General features: G+C 52.8%; 2 protein-coding genes across 2 annotated transcripts in view; both read left to right on the top strand.

Annotated features, from left to right (window-relative positions):
- Positions 1–7,864: 7,864 nt before the first annotated feature.
- On the top strand, positions 7,865–9,898 carry RPL8 (ribosomal protein L8). Its single transcript, XM_007956054.2, has 5 exons — positions 7,865–8,002; positions 8,082–8,223; positions 8,443–8,661; positions 9,404–9,519; positions 9,740–9,898. Exons 1-5 carry the CDS (start codon positions 7,865–7,867, stop codon positions 9,896–9,898), a joined length of 774 nt encoding a protein of 257 aa, XP_007954245.1.
- Positions 9,899–9,963: 65 nt separating this feature from the next.
- The window catches only part of ZNF34 (zinc finger protein 34), a 20,467-nt gene continuing 14,996 nt past the window's right edge, over positions 9,964–15,434 (top strand). The window contains exon 1 of the mRNA XM_042783008.1: positions 9,964–10,035. Within this exon, the coding sequence (XP_042638942.1) occupies positions 9,964–10,035 (72 nt within the window). The remainder of the gene's footprint in view (positions 10,036–15,434) is intronic.

The raw sequence follows: 15,434 nt of genomic DNA, 5'->3' as shown, positions 1-15,434 counted from the left end.
GAAGGTGAAAAAAGACAAAGACCTTCCTCCAGAGCTGACAGACAGAAGCCTTCCCCTGGAGTCAGCACCTGGATTTGGACACCTCGCCTCCTGAATAAGAATATAAATTTCTGTTTGTGAAAAGCCAGCACTAGAGAACCAAGACGTACTGTGGAAAATGGATTGGAACTTCTGCCACAGAAGGAGGCCCTACGAAACCAGTAAGAATGGGCACAAGATGTTTACAGGTGAGGTGCAGTGTATTAGTTGGTATTGCTTTTCTAGCCATAGTCTTCGTAACTCCCACCAGATTACTGGGTGGGACTGTGAAATAAGGTGTGTAGATCTCTGATGTTGGGATTGGTTCATTTTGTTACTCCGCCAGGCTTAAAATGAGCCTTCCTAGAGGCAGAGAGGGGATCTCACGGCCATCAAGAAGGAAGAGCTGGAGGTGAAGTAGAGTGCATCCTTGGACCTGAGATCCCTGTGGGGGACCTCCTTGGCAGAGATGCCTGGTGGAGAGATGCCTTACTGAGAGACAGTGGAGGTGGAACTAAGAGGCAGGAGATAGAGTGAGCGCCCTTGGGCAGGAGGCTGGCTGGCAGAGTGGGGTGCACATGGGTGTACCTATTGGTAGAGCCAGAAGAGTTTTATAACACTTGCCCGAGCAGGGCAGAGGCAAGGCCAAGGGCCAGAGAGGGGTGCCTGAGGGCACAGCAGAGGGAAGACTGTCCTAATAGAAGAACTATATCCTGAGCATGTTCCTGAACCTGAATTGTAGCCTGTTACTTCCCTAATAAACCCCATAATCATGACTGTTGTCTGTGAGTTCTGTGTGGCCATTGCAACGAATGATTGAACCTAGTCAAGAAGTAGTGATACTGCCTTGGCAACCCAAGGAGTGGTCGCTGTGAGTCGGGGCTGACTCGACAGCACATAACAACAACAGTGGAGAAGTTGGGAGAATTGGCAGCTCTGGTAGCATAGTGCCTAAGGGATTTGACTGCTAACCGGAAGGCTGGTGGTTCAAACCCATCAGCCACTCCTCGGAAGGAAGTCTGGGTGATCTACTTCCATAGTGATACCACCTTGGAAACCCAAGGAAGGGTCGCTATGAGTTGGGTCTGACTCGATAGCACATAACAACAATAACAACAACAGTGGAGAAGTAGTGAGCATTGTGGAAGGAAAGGTTTATGTCAGAGTTAGTGAAAACATTGGAGGGTGACCTATATCTGGCCTCATAGGAATAAACCTTGGGCTGTTGATGGTGATTCTGTCTCACCCTCTTGAGGTTGGAGGAGGTCAGAAAATGCCAGCTCCGTGCCCTTTTAGCAAGAAGAAATTCACCAAGAAATGCAAATTCAAACAAAGTGCAATTTTTGTCATTAATTAAATGACTGAAAAGCATTACCTCTTGGTAAACCTGATCTGCAAAGTCCCTTCCAACCCTAATAGAGTCACCGTGGATGTGTGCAGACACAAACATGTGGCAGTGTTCACTGCAGTAGTAAAAATGTGGGGAAAAGTATGGCTGACAACAAGGGGCTGTTAAGTAAACTGTGGTTCACATAAAATGGAAGGCAGACTGTGTTAGTTATGTTTGTCACCTTGGCTGGGCCTGGTTGAGTGGCTGGGCAGCTGGTGGTAGTTATTCCCCATGATGAGACTGGCAATCAGCTCCATGGTGGGATCTACCACAAGCAGCTGAGTAGCTGCCTTTGGGAATGTCGTCTGCTTCCTGTATATAAGGAGAAGCCTTGGGAATGGTCTCTAGCCTATGGCATGCTTGGACCCTGCTTATAGCCGTGTCGTTGCTTAGCAGCCTGCTATGTTCTGCTGACCTTGGGACTTAAAAAATGGACTTAAGTTAATGGCCCGCCATATGGTTTGGTAACATGGGGGCTGTGCCTTTTTACTTGTCAACTTTGGGGCTTCTCAGCCTCAGCAGCCAGCAGCTGTCTGAGTGAAGAAACACCTCTAGCTCCAGTGGGCTGGGAGCAGGAGGTGGAGCTGGACCCCAAGGTTGAGGGGCTTTCACCCAGCCTCTAGAGCCTGGCTCTGTGAACTTGGACATAAAGCCTCCAAATTGTAAGAATAAACTCCTGTTTGTTAAGGCCATCCCATTTGTGGTATATTTCTCGTCAGAGCAGCACTAGGGAACCAGAACACCCTCCCATGGGATCACCAGGTCCAGAAGTGCAGGAGAGGGCTGGGCACTGGAAACAGCACATCCCGGCAGGCCAGTCACCACCTCCTGGTCGAAGGAGCCGTGCAGTAGGGCCTGCCCCCCTGCACAGCTCTTCTGCACCTCTGGATTCTTCAGGGCCCTCACCTTCCCAGGGAGCCCTTCCATGGCCACTTACTTATTTTTTATTATTTACTGTGATTTGGGTGAAGATTTACCGAGCGAATTCACTTTCCATACAGTTTACATATCCTTTGTCTCATGTCATTGACCACAGTTTACCACAATGCAACAGCTCCCCTCTTCCTCCCCATAGTTACCACTTCCCAGTGTCCATCCCTCCATACTCTCCTGCCCCCTGAGCTGTCTCCCTGTGCATAAGCAGCCCTTCCTTCTTCCATGATTGTTCTCTCCAGGGTGTGTGTCTACTTGAGGTAAATGTTTAACTCACATGCCTGTACTTTGTTTGGCTGGAAACCACAGGTGTGGGTTCAATTCCAGACCTGAAGGGCAGCTAGGGGCCAAAGTCTCAGTGGTTCCACCAGGCTCTATTGGACCAGCAAACCTGGTCCCCACCATCTTTTTTTTTCCCTCCAAAGGATTTTGAGTTTTGTTCCACATTGTTCTCCCTCTCTATCCAGGATCTCCTACATTCCTTCCAAGTGGATGACAGTGGTAGCCAGGCACCATCTAGTTCTTCTGGTCTCATGTTGTATAGGTTGCAGATCGGATGGTGTACCAGTCGCAAGGACTGATTGTTTCCATTAATTTTGGTTTTCATTCTTCTTTGCTCTTGACGAGGAGAGACCCATCATTGCATCTAGATGGCAGCTTGCTAGCTTTTAAGATGCCAGTCGCTACTCACTAAAGTAGGAGGTGGAACAATGTTTTGTATAGTATGTTATGCCAATTGAGCTTGATGTGCCCTGCGACTATGGTCCCAAGCCCGCAGGATCAACTACTTGGTCGCTCTGGGTACCTGGCTGTGACCAAGCAGTGACCACAACCTTGCCCCTTGTCAGCTCTACTATACACCTGGGAATTCTGATCATTCACATAAACTTATAGGACCATTGTCTGCCAACCCTATATATGATCTTGGATACACTCCCCATTTCATAGACATACCTAATCGTTTAGCCTGTCCACCTATCTATCCATCCATATACCCATGTTTGCCTTCACTGAGAACTCAGTACTATATATCCATGGCCACCCTGTTTGAAATTGCAGCCCACACCCTGGAATTCTCTATTCTTATTCATTTCAGTTTTCTTCACAGAACTTCTTCTCACCTGACAACACATACTCACTTGCTTCTTATCTTTCCCTGTGAAGCTGTTAGAGCTGCAAGGTCTTGGGCCTGGTACACAGCTCACGCTCAGTAAAGATTTGTGAAATGAAGGAATGGCTATATGGGGTGGCTGCTCTGCAACCATTAAAATCAGAAACATTCCTGCCACATCACTACGTGTCAGGCGACTATATAAACCGAGGTTAGCGCTTTTGTTTCTTAGCAAAATAAATGGATGCTCCACACAGGAAAGCCTGGGAACAATGCGGAGGTGTTACCGTAGTTCTTTCTGGATTTCTGTGCTGCCCCTGCTGACAGCTCTGTTGTCCTGCCCCGCCCAACCAGGCAGCTGGAGCACCACCGGACCAGGGCTGGAAGGCCTAGCCCCTCAACACTACTACCCTGCCTTCTTGGTAGAACTGCTGTGGGGGGGCGGTAATGACGACTTATTTTTGCCCTAAGACAAGGTCTACCTGCTTACAGGGAAGAAACCTGCTTTTAGTTTTATCTTTGGAACCAGAAAATAGCTTCTAATGAGATGAAAACTATGCTGGGTTGAAGAGAATGGGGCAGGGGGTATGATGCACAAAACAGGTCATGCCCTACTCACAGGCCAAAGAAACCAAACTCAGTGCCGTTGAGTAGGTCCTGATTCGTAGTGACTCCTCCTTGGGTTTCTGAGGTGGTATCTCTATGGAAGTAGATTGCCCAACGTTCTTTCCAAGGAGTGGCTGGTGGGTTTGAACCGCCAGCCTTCTGGTTAGCAGTCACATGCCTTAGGCACTCTGCCACCTGAACTCACAGGAGGTGGGCACTAATTTAAATGGAAGGTCAGGGAGGCTTCCTGGGGCAATGACATGGAGTTGAGGGCAGGAAGACCAGGAAGCATCATTCTTCCCTCCACACTTAGGATAGAGCCTGGCCCCTCCTGGGCCTGCAGCACCCTGTCCCTGTGCCACTCAGCTCAGCCCTCACACAGACACCCTGGTGCCAACAGGGCAGATGTCAGCTGCAATCACAGCTGCCAAACACAGAGTCGCTGTTCATCAGCCAAGTCAGGCATGTCATGTGCCCTGTCACTTCCTGCACACAACAAGCTACTCTGGACCACCGGGGCTTCTCTCTGGTTCCTGGTCCCCTTCCCTTCTAACTCAAGCGCAGGTCTGTGCAGGTCACACCCCAGAGCTCCTGCCCTTCACAGCTGCCGACCTGCCCATCAGAGAGGGGAGGGCCCAAGCCTCCACTGGGGTTTTCCCACCAGCAGGAAGGGGCAAGTCTGCCCTTTCCCATCCTCCTCCCGTTGTGAATAATTTGCTTCTGCCACTGTTTATCCACTCAGAAGGAAAATGGAAACAGCTCATCATCCCAGAGTGGGTAACTCGCAGACATTCATTTTCTTGTTTCCTTCCATAAAAGATTCTACGCATGCTTCATAGTGGCTGCAACAATGAGCTCAAATGTCCTCACATGTAGATGCAGCAGCATACAGTATATGCACACACTGTGTGCACACATGTACATCTACACAATTGTGTACATCAGTTATGATGGTGGCAAAGAGGTGGGCAGTGTTTCGTTTTGCTGTACGTGGGGTCGCTGTGAGCTGGAATCGAGTCGATGGCATCTAACACCACTACCAGCCTATGTGAAACAGAATGTTCTTCCTCCTAATTTACTCGCTGCCATCAATCCTACTCATAGTGACCTCTCCTTGGGTTTCCGAGGTGGTGTCACTATGGAAATTGATTGCCCAGTCTTCCTTCCGAGAGAGAGAGAGAAAAATGGTCGTATCAGATCTTTCATATAGAGTCACTATTAAAGAAAAAAAAAAAAAAAAAAAAACACCTCTCGGGAGATCTTCAGACCTCCAAAGGCTGTGGAAATGGTGGTGTCCAACCCTATATTACCAAACCAAATGCCTCAGGCACTACGCCACCAGAGCTCCCATTATTTGGTATATTTGGTATATTGCTGATGAATGTTTAACAACTGGCTCTCCAAGTGTATTTGATATCAAGGTACCAACATGATGTCAGTGAACATAATGTTAGGAAGGGATTGTTCACAGTTGAAATTTGCAGCAGTATGAGCAAGTTCCAGCACAACATCACTTAAGTCATCAAGTCTGAAGCACACATATTATTTCCATTTGAGGGGTGGGAGAGCATGTAAGAAATAATTTGCTAAATTCTTCTATATATATAATCTGAAATCTAGCAACTACAAATTCCTATGCAAAACTATTAAAATAGAATTCTTCATCGTGGCATTAAAGCCTACCTGCATATATTGTTTTATTTTAGTATGTATATTTGAGTAAAACCATAGTTTATTTTCCAAGTCACTTCTGAACACTGATTTGGATAGGTGATATGGTGATTTCTTTATGTTAAGTAAAAAGTTAAAAACAAACCCAGCTTATACCTGGGAGGAGAGACTGAGGTTACAGGAGGAAAGCTGGAAGCATTGGCCAAGGGCCCAGGGATCTTAAGCCATGAAGGTCTTTCCTTCAGTCTTTCTAAGTGTGACCCTGAGCTGCTGAGGAGAGGCTGGTGCCTGACCCAACCCAGTGTCAGCTAGGCCCTGGATGCCTGTGGTGGCCAGATCGGCCTTCTTCCAGCTGCATCCTAGAGCCTTGGCAGCCATCTCCAAAGAGCAGAGGGAGTGTGAGGGCCCAGCTGCCCCCTCACCAGTGGAACCCTATCAGGAACCCCACACATAGTACGCCCAAGCTGGTCTCACTTCCATCCCACATCCAACCCTCCCTCTACCCTCTGGAACTCAAGCACCCCACCCCTCCGCTGACTCCAGAACCTCCAAGGACCCCCAGGCCTGGTGTGGGCTATGCTGCTTTTGAGCCTCCATCCTGCAGTGTTCCTCCGTGCTCCTCCTGCTGACCCTAAATTCCCAGCTCTATGTCCTCTTGGGGGCACCTCATGCGCCAGACTCCTTGCCTTCCCCCATGCCTAGTGCCCTTCCTCCTCTCACCCTCCTGTGAATTCACCACATCCAGGTGGGAGACCCCTGGTAGATCTTCGTCTCTGCCCTCAGGTCTTTTCTGACTACATCCTCAGCCTCCCTCCCCCACCCGAGTGCAAGCTGCGATGGCCACATTCCAGAACCTTCCCTTCCCTTCCTCTGTGGGCCTCACTTGCACTCTCAGCCAGTGCCTCCTTTTAGAGCAGTCTCACCTGCCCTCCCAGCTAATGCCTGAGACCCTCTCCTGGAACTGCATCCCCCACCCACGCACGGGTTCCCGTCTCTCCGGACACCACTCCAGGAAGCCCCTATCCGGTAGCACATGTCCTGCTAGGCAAACCCCTCGCCCAGAAGCTCCTTACCTCCCACCTCGGAACCCCCCCAGCTCTGACCCGGCTGCGTCCCTCACCTACCCGTGGCCTCCACAGGGCTCGATCACCGTTACCATGTTCCCTCGGCCCCTAAGTATGGTCCAGTGTCCCTTGCCTCACTCTGCTACGTGTGACCACACCCCACACACACAACCCTTCCCTGCGACATCGCACCCCCTCCTCGCTCCAGATAAAAACGGTTCGACACCTCCATCCAGGTCGGGCCACTCCGACCTCTCCGAGGACCCAACAACGGCGTGTGTGGAGCGTCCTGTCCGGCGGGAGTCACCTGCCACCTGCTGCCCAAACCAGCCCATAAACCGACTCCCCCAAGCACACCTCTCCGCCTGCCCCCTGACGCAGTGCACCCGCGAGAGCCCCTCACCGGACAAGGGAGCCCTGTCCCAACAAGAAGGCCTCTCGCCAACTGGGGGCAGTCTGGAGCCCCGCGAGTCCCCAGAAAGGATGGCCGTGGCCGGACACATTCTGAACTTTTCCGTGCCTCTACTGTCGCTCAAAGGGCGGTGCTGTCGGCCGGGAGCCCTCAGTGAGGTCAGGAGACTGCACCACACTCTCAGGGCCACGTCCCTGTCCCCACGACGACAACGCGCCCCCGCGCAGACACGGTGCGAGCCCATACCCTCGGGATTAAGAAGACGCGGCCTCTCCAGTGCGCCTGCGCATATTCCAGGCAGCGGAGGCAGGGCTGGGAGCGTCCGCGGGCCGACTACACATCCCAGCGTGCACTGCGTCCAAGAGTTCCGGGCACCCGCCCCGGAAGATAAGGCGGCTCGTGGTTGCCGCGTTTCCTCTTTCAGCTGCGTCTGCGAGGAGGTAAGACGTGATGGCGGGGCTGTAGTGTTGGCGCCATCCGCCGCCATCCGTCGCCCGGTGGCCCGCGGGGATCTCTTCCGGCTCTCCTTGTGGCGGGCACGGCCCGGCTAGAGCCGCGGGTCTGGCCAGGGCAGGGGTGTGGGGGCCTGGGAAGCGGGGCTGGCGGGGATGCCTGCCATATCCGCACGCTGATCGTGGACGCCCCCTAGACTCTCCGCCATGGGTCGCGTAATTCGTGGGCAGAGGAAGGGCGCTGGTTCCGTGTTCCGCGCGCACGTGAAGCACCGAAAGGGCGCCGCCCGATTGCGCGCCGTGGATTTCGCCGAGCGACACGGCTACATCAAGGGCATCGTGAAGGTGCGGAGCGCCGGGCGGGGAGGGGTTGGGGGCGGGATGGCCCGCCGGGCCCCGGAGGTGACGCCGTGTCGGCTCGCAGGACATCATTCACGATCCAGGCCGCGGCGCGCCCCTCGCCAAGGTGGTCTTCCGCGACCCGTACCGGTTTAAGAAGCGGACAGAGCTGTTCATCGCAGCAGAGGGCATCCACACGGGGCAGTTCGTGTACTGCGGCAAGAAGGGTGAGCCTTGCGCTTCCGGAGGCTGGCGTCGGGTGGGGATACGGCGGCTGTCGGAGGCTCCTGGGCAGTGGCCTTACCTGGGGACGGCTGCGTGGCCACAAGGGACCCACGACGGTACCCGGAGGGCCGCTCTTAACCCCATGAGGGTTGTCTGCAGCGAGTGGGTGTGCGCGGCTTCCGTGCTCGGTGCTGTGCTGACAGCGCCGCTGGCTTTCGCAGCCCAGCTCAACATCGGCAATGTGCTCCCGGTGGGCACCATGCCTGAAGGCACCATCGTGTGCTGTCTGGAGGAGGAACCCGGGGACCGGGGCAGGCTGGCCCGAGCCTCGGGGAACTACGCCACCGTCATCTCCCACAACCCCGAGACCAAGAAGACCCGCGTGAAGCTGCCCTCCGGCTCCAAGAAGGTCATCTCCTCAGCCAACAGAGCCGTGGTTGGTGAGTGGCGGGCAGCTAGTGGGTATTGATGGGTGTCAGGCCGTCACCGGCCGGTGGCTGGTCCCCACGGCATGTTCTGTGATCTTTGGGCTCTGGTCGCTGTAGTACCTTCAGTGGTCTTGCGTAGCTTGTAAAGTCGGGCATAATGTATGCTTAACACTTGGGTGAGTGTTAGCTGAGATGGTGAGAGTTACCAGGAGATGATGTCTGCAGTGTGTGTGACTGGACTGACGGGATCCAGTTTCTTAGAAGGGAGCTTCAGAGATAGAAGTAAGTCCAAAGAGGATTTGAATGCAGGTTTGTTTGTTTGCTTTGTTACTTGTCAACAACTTGGAATCCCTGTGCCATATCATCCCTGGGCAGCCTGCGCTGTGGCACCTGTTGTGTGTGTATGTGTGTGGGGGGTTGGAGGCTGAGTAATCTGCCTTGAAGGGTGAGTGCTCAGAATGAAAACTTACCACCCCAGCTGATGGCAGGTGAGGGCCATCTTGGGGAGCTGGAGGACACATGACTGTTCTCTCACAGGCTGTAAGGGATTCTGTGGGACAGAAGTTTGAATGGGGTTGATTTGTTCCTTCACGGTAGTTAGAGTTAGTGAGGCTTTGGGGACAGCATGTGAGTGTACAAAGAGGGGGATTTTTGCAGGGGACTGGGGGCTGGTAAGAAATCAGAAGAGGGGGCTGTTGGAGAAGATGATGTCCTGCGTTCGTGTGTGTCCCTGAGGTGCCCACTCTTCCAACAGGTGTGGTGGCTGGTGGTGGTCGCATTGACAAGCCCATCTTGAAGGCCGGCCGTGCCTACCACAAGTATAAGGCCAAGAGGAACTGCTGGCCACGTGTACGGGGTGTGGCCATGAATGTGAGTAGCCCAGAAATAGGGGTGGGAATTCAAGGTGCAGGGCCCAAGTGACTGGGTGGATTGTCTTCCAGCAACGTCCCTCCCCCACTGTAGGGGGATACAAGGGGGTGCAGTGATGTGCTGGTTTATAGTTGTAATCATAGGCCCATCCGTTGTCTGTCCTGCTCCAGAGCTCTGGTAAATACGTCACCCACACTAACACGACTGTTTTCTTCTGCAGCCTGTGGAACATCCCTTTGGAGGTGGCAACCACCAGCATATTGGCAAGCCCTCCACTATCCGCAGGGATGCCCCTGCTGGCCGCAAAGTGGGTCTCATTGCTGCTCGCCGGACTGGGCGACTCAGGGGAACCAAGACTGTACAGGAGAAAGAGAACTAGGGCTGGAGACTCAATAAAGCTCATCTTCCCGTCGTTGAGCTGTGTACCTGTGAATTACGCGGCCCATGGCGGAGAGTCTAGGGGGCGTCCACGATCAGCGTGCGGATATGGCAGGCATCCCCGCCAGCCCTGTTTCTGTGAGTTCAGAGTGAAGGATCTCTGCAGGGAGGACCCTGTCGAGGGGCTGGGCTGCAGTGTTAGCTGTGGAACAGAGAAGAGGCACCATTGAGTGGTGGAATCTACTGCAAGAGCCAGGGGCTTGTTGGGTGGGGGCAAGAACTCAGCTTCCTGGGTGAAGTGCTCTGGTCTGAGGGGAGTTTTGCAAGTGAGTGAAGTGAGTGCACGGAACTCAGATTTGATCCCCAGTGTGTGGAGACATCCCACTCCCTGGATTTGATCCCCATTGTGTGGAGATGTTCCACTGTCCTGGGGGTGCCTGGTTTGCAAGTGTCAACATGGCAGTGTTTAGGGCCCACGACTGGGCTGAGCACTGGAAATCTGAGCAGAGTGCTCTTGGGATGTGGCAGTTGCTGCCTTTGGTGAAAAGGGGGAGGAGGGTGATGCCCTCCACAGTCAGGGTGGCCAGGCCTGACTCGCCTCTTCATTGCCAGGAACAGGTTGGAGGGCAGTCCCCTTCTCTGGATTAGGCTACCTCATGTTCCCTGCCTCTTCCTGTAACCCAGAAGGAAAAGAAGAGGTTAAATGGTGATTCTGGGTGTAGGTCTTTGGAGAACTTCTGGGGAATAAATTGTGCTGAGCTTGGGGTCATGCAGTAGCCTCTGGGACCCCATCATGGCTTTGGGACACCCCTGAGTAACCAGGGCTCAGGAAAGCCTCAGGTGGACACAGCTGACTAAAGAAAGGATCCTGACTGCTGGCTGGGCTACTCCTCCCGCAGGAACCTGGACGTTGCCCCACCTGATTGGTCTCCAGGTCCATCTTCTATTGAATCTTCCCTAGCACAGGCTCTTACCTTGGACATCCTGGCACAGTGCAGTCCTGACCGTGAGCTCCAGCACCTGCACAAAGGAGTCAGTCCCTCTAGGAATCCCAGTATCCCACCACAAGCATGGGCACAGGGTCTTCACCGTGACTACCCACCAAGGGATGGAGGTGGAGGGTATGTGGTGCAGCCTCTGCCCTGGAGAGGTCTTAACCACAGTAGATCCTGCCAGTTTCCACGACCGCTGGCCTGAGCACCGTCCCAGGCCACCTGTCCCACCCGCAGAACACGGGTTGGTTAAAGCCCAGCAGGGCAAACGCTGCTCGGCAGGTGGGAGCCGGAGGGATGTGTCCTTTCCAGAGGCCACGCCGCAGCACTTAACCTCCTGGCCATTTAGAGCCAGCGCAGCTGTAGGCCACTGTCCCTAACTACACACAGCCCACAAAGGACAGCCTTGTGCAGGACGGAGGGACCTCTCCTGGTGGGGTCCCTGTGGCCCAGCACCACTTCCTTGTGTATGAGAACTGGCTATTGGCTGTCCCAAGGGGTTGTGGGGTTCACAGGTGGGGCTGCTCCTGGGTGGCAAGGCCGTGCTATAGCTGGCAGGCAGGTTCCCAGTCATGGCCCATGCCCACTACCTGTTTGAACCTCACCCCCATTTCTTGGTCTGGTCTTTGGGGCCCAGTCTTGGTCCCATTTGTTGTCCACAGGGCAACTCCACAGTCATCAGATCATATCCTAAAGAATGAGAGTAGGGAGGGCAGGTGCAGCACTTGCTCCCAAACATGAAGGGATTTCTGGAAGGAGCATGAAATGGTTGCCTTGGCCGTGGGTGGATTACCCAATAAGTAAGGTAAGCACAGTCTTGAGTTTACTAATCTGTAGTCAACAATTTCACATAGGTTTCACTACAAAATGTGAAATTGTTCACTACAGAACAGTAAATTAACCCATGCTTACCTTGCTTATAAGGAGCTCTTGTGGTACAGTGTTTAAGGCATACTTGGCTGCTAACCAGAAGGTCAGTGCTTCAAACCCACCAACTGCTCCGTGGGTAGTTGGGGCAATCTATGTCCATAAAGATTTACCACCTTGGAAACCCAAAGGGGGTCGCTATGAGTTGGAATTGACTCAGTGGCAGTGAGTTTGGTTTGGTTTTGGTTTTACCTTGCTTATTGGGTATTCCATTTCTGCCAGGGATTATAAATTTGAAAAGGCCTTGATTCTGTAGGAAGGTGCTATGGGGTTGGGAGAGAGACAGATGCCAGCCATACCTAGAAAGAGAATCTCTGATGTGAAAAACTGAAATTACTCACTACAGATTAGCAGGTAAGCACAAGTAACCCTACTTACCTCATTTATTGGATGAGCCAATACTGGCCTTGGCCATGAGCTGCTGCTATTCCCTTCTGGGCAAAATGGGCTGAGTTTTTGGCCACAGGATATGTCTGGGAGGGAAGCCATCAGGAAAGGCTTCAGGAGAGAGGACAGTGCATGGCCTGGATGCAGATGATGCAAGCCTTGGAAGCGTTTGCCTGGCATGTTTGGATGGAGCGTTTTCCCTTCTGGGTATAAAACTCAGGTGCACTCACCATGGCTAACAAATTCATTAACCTAAGGGAACTGAAGGACCCCTTCTGAGCTCCAGGCCTAATTTGTTTTCATAATTTTGTATTTTCTTAAAGAACCACCAAGTTTATAGCTATAGGCCCTGCAAAACCTGGCTCCTCACCTTTTGGAAAACATGGAAGAGTTCATGGAAGACACTAGGATCCCACATAATCCCCAAGGTGACCACTGCCGACATTTTGCTGTCTGTATGGTCTGTTTTCTACACAACTCTACCCTGTGTGTCTCAATTCCTCAGCCAGTTGACAGGTCAATTGATTCCCACTTATTTCTCTGACTCTTTGACCATGTGAATCGATCTCCTCTCTTGGGGTTGCAGAAAACAGAAGCATCAACCCTAAATGTTATTAGGTACAGTCGAGTTGGCTCTGACTCATAGCGACTCTGTACAACCGAACAAAACAGTGCCTGGTCTTGTGCCAGCCTCACAATCCTTGCTATACCTGAGCCCATTGTTGCAGCCACTGTGTCAATCCCTTTTTTTTTTTTTGCTAACCCTCCACTTTACCAAGCATGATATGCTGCTCCAGGGAATGGTCCCTTTTGACAACATGACCAAAGTAGGTGAGATGAAGTCTGGCCATTCTCTCATCCAAGGAGCATCTCAGCTGCACTTCTTCCAGGACAGATTGTTCATTCTTCTGGCAGATAGTATTTTCGGTATTTTTTGGCAACACCACAACTCAAAAGCATCAATTTTTCTTTGGTCTTCCTTATTCATTGTTCAGCTTTCACATGCGTATGAGGCAATTGAAAACACCATGGCTTAGGTAAGGTGGACCTTAGTTTCAAAGAGACATCTTTGCTCTTCGGAACGAGGTCTTTTGCAGCAGGTTTGCCCAGTGCAATGCATCATCCGATCTCGACTGCTGCTTCTGCTGGTGTTGATTGTGGAACCAAGCAATATGAAATCTTCAGAAACTTCAATCTTCTCTTCATTTATTGTGATGGGTATTGGTCCAGTTGTGAGGATTTTTGTTTTCTTTATGTTGAGATGTGATCCATACTGCAGACTGTAGTCTTTAATCTTCATCAGTAAGTGCTTCAAGTAATCTTCACTTTCAGCAAGCAAGGTTACGTCATTTGTGTATCACAACCCAAATAGTTGTCATCTAATCCAAAATGATAGCTAGGATTTCCCCAAACAGGAGAGAGAGCAAGAATAATTGTGGATAGGACGCGGTGACTGAGCATTCATGTGGCTCCTTGCAGTTCCAGCCATTCAGGTGGCTCTCCTGGCTATGCTGCTGCCAGGGTCACAGGGCAGGGCCCACTGTCTTCCAAGTACAGTCAGAAGGGCTTGCAGGGCCTGCCAAGTTTGGCTCAGCATTCTCTCTTCAGACGTGGGCACTACCCTTCGTGGCAGCCCTGGACTGGTCTTGGTGGGTGCCCTGCAGGACTTCCTAGACACCAGCAAGCAGGGGCCCCCCTGTGGCTGGACTAGGGTGCGTTAGAAAGACAAGCCGGCTGCCCATGAAACGTTTAGGATGCTTTGAAGGTAAGAGCCTGGAATGGACCTGGGCTCGACAGCAGGCTCCTCAGACTTCTCTGTAGTTTTGAGTGGACACGGGGCCCATTTATAGGGGTCAGGTGGGAGGAATGCGTTAAATCCTAAAACAGCCTTCTTGGACCAGGAAGTATCCTTTTAACATCTCTGGGTGAGCATAGCACTCGAAGGATGGGTGAGGTTCTGCAGGGCTTAATCCTGTTAGCTGAACTGTCTGACATTAGCTGCTCACACGGGAGAGATCTTCCTCGACAAAGAAATGCTGTAACTCGTTACTCCTCAAAGAGCTCTGGTGGCGTAGTGCCTAAGGCACTTGACTGATAACCAGGAGGCTGGAGGTTCAAACCCCCCCGCCACTCCTCGGAAGGAAAGTTGGGCAATATACTTTGTAGTGATACCGTTACTCTTCAAGATGGACACCCAAGCCTTTGCTCCAATCTCTCTGGCAAGTCAGGATCATGGCTCCAGACGGCCACCTGATGGCAGTGTCCCGATTTACTGGATTGCGTTTACGGTTCTGGGGAGGAAAGCATTGTGTACCAGAACCGCCGACCACCGAGACACGGAGTTCTGCGTCCCAGACCAGGCGGAGCGGCACCTGTAGCCAGGACAGGGGCGGAGTGGGGTTTGGCTTGAGCGTCACTTCCGGTTCGATTCCGATTGGCAGGGCGGGCGGGGACTGGTCGGACAGCCGCTCCTCTGCGGCGCTGAGGTGAGTGCGGTCCCGACCCGGGCGGTGGCGGCGGTGTCTCCCCGGGCGACCCGTCCCGAACACCTCCCCTCCCCCATACTCTGGCCACAGGGTTCTCCCGACATCTTGCTCCCCCCGAGTAGTTCCCTGTCGCTTGCTGGTCCTTCCCATAGGTCCTATCCCCCGCTCTGGGGTAACCCCCGGCAGATCCCGTGCCTCACTCAGGGTCTCCCCAAGGAGATGGTTCCGCGCCCGAGGATGTCCCGGATCCTTTTCCTGTCGCCTGGTGGGCCGACGCTCTCCCCGAGTCGTTAGTACCTGTCTTCCACACTGGCCCCCACTCCAAAAGCCCAGTCTGCAAAATGGGCGGCGTTCCTTTGCACGCGGGCCCAGGGCGAGTCGTAGTCCACCGCCCACCCGGCCACTAGGTTCCGCCGCGAGATTTCTCCGGACGGGGCGGAGGGTTGACGGCGGTGGGCGAGGGGGCGTGTCACCTGGCCTCGGTTCCTGTCCGCGTGTCGCTGTCCTCTCGCGCCCCCATTGGAATTCCCCTCCTCTCGTTTGCCCACACCTGTCCTGCGGGGCAGCTTCTCTTCCTGCCTTGAGCAGCCAGATCTGCCAGAACGTTGACCCAGTGAAGCCTTCCTCCGAGGTTCACTGTCTACAACGAAGCGGTCAAACCAAGTATGTAGTTCCTGTTTTAGAGCCCCTTTTTCAAGCTCTGAAGCCTTTGTATTTGTCTTAGTCTTTTTTTTTTTTTTTTTTT

Source organism: Orycteropus afer, unplaced genomic scaffold (genome assembly GCF_000298275.1).
Source record: "Orycteropus afer afer isolate SDZICR_OR568_19922 unplaced genomic scaffold, OryAfe1.0 scaffold00574, whole genome shotgun sequence".
Lineage (NCBI taxonomy): Eukaryota > Metazoa > Chordata > Mammalia > Tubulidentata > Orycteropodidae > Orycteropus > Orycteropus afer.
This window is presented reverse-complemented; position numbering and strand designations above follow the sequence as displayed.

What these genes read in the sequence shown, in the direction of transcription:
- RPL8 (XM_007956054.2), top strand. Translation starts at nt 7,865, where the DNA reads ATGGGTCGCGTAATTCGTGGGCAGAGGAAGGGCGCTGGTTCCGTGTTC. An exon ending in CGTGTACTGCGGCAAGAAGG is followed by an intron (nt 8,224 to 8,442) that starts GTGAGCCTTGCG and finishes TGGCTTTCGCAG; the next exon opens with CCCAGCTCAACATCGGCAAT. An exon ending in AGCCAACAGAGCCGTGGTTG is followed by an intron (nt 8,662 to 9,403) that starts GTGAGTGGCGGG and finishes CTCTTCCAACAG; the next exon opens with GTGTGGTGGCTGGTGGTGGT.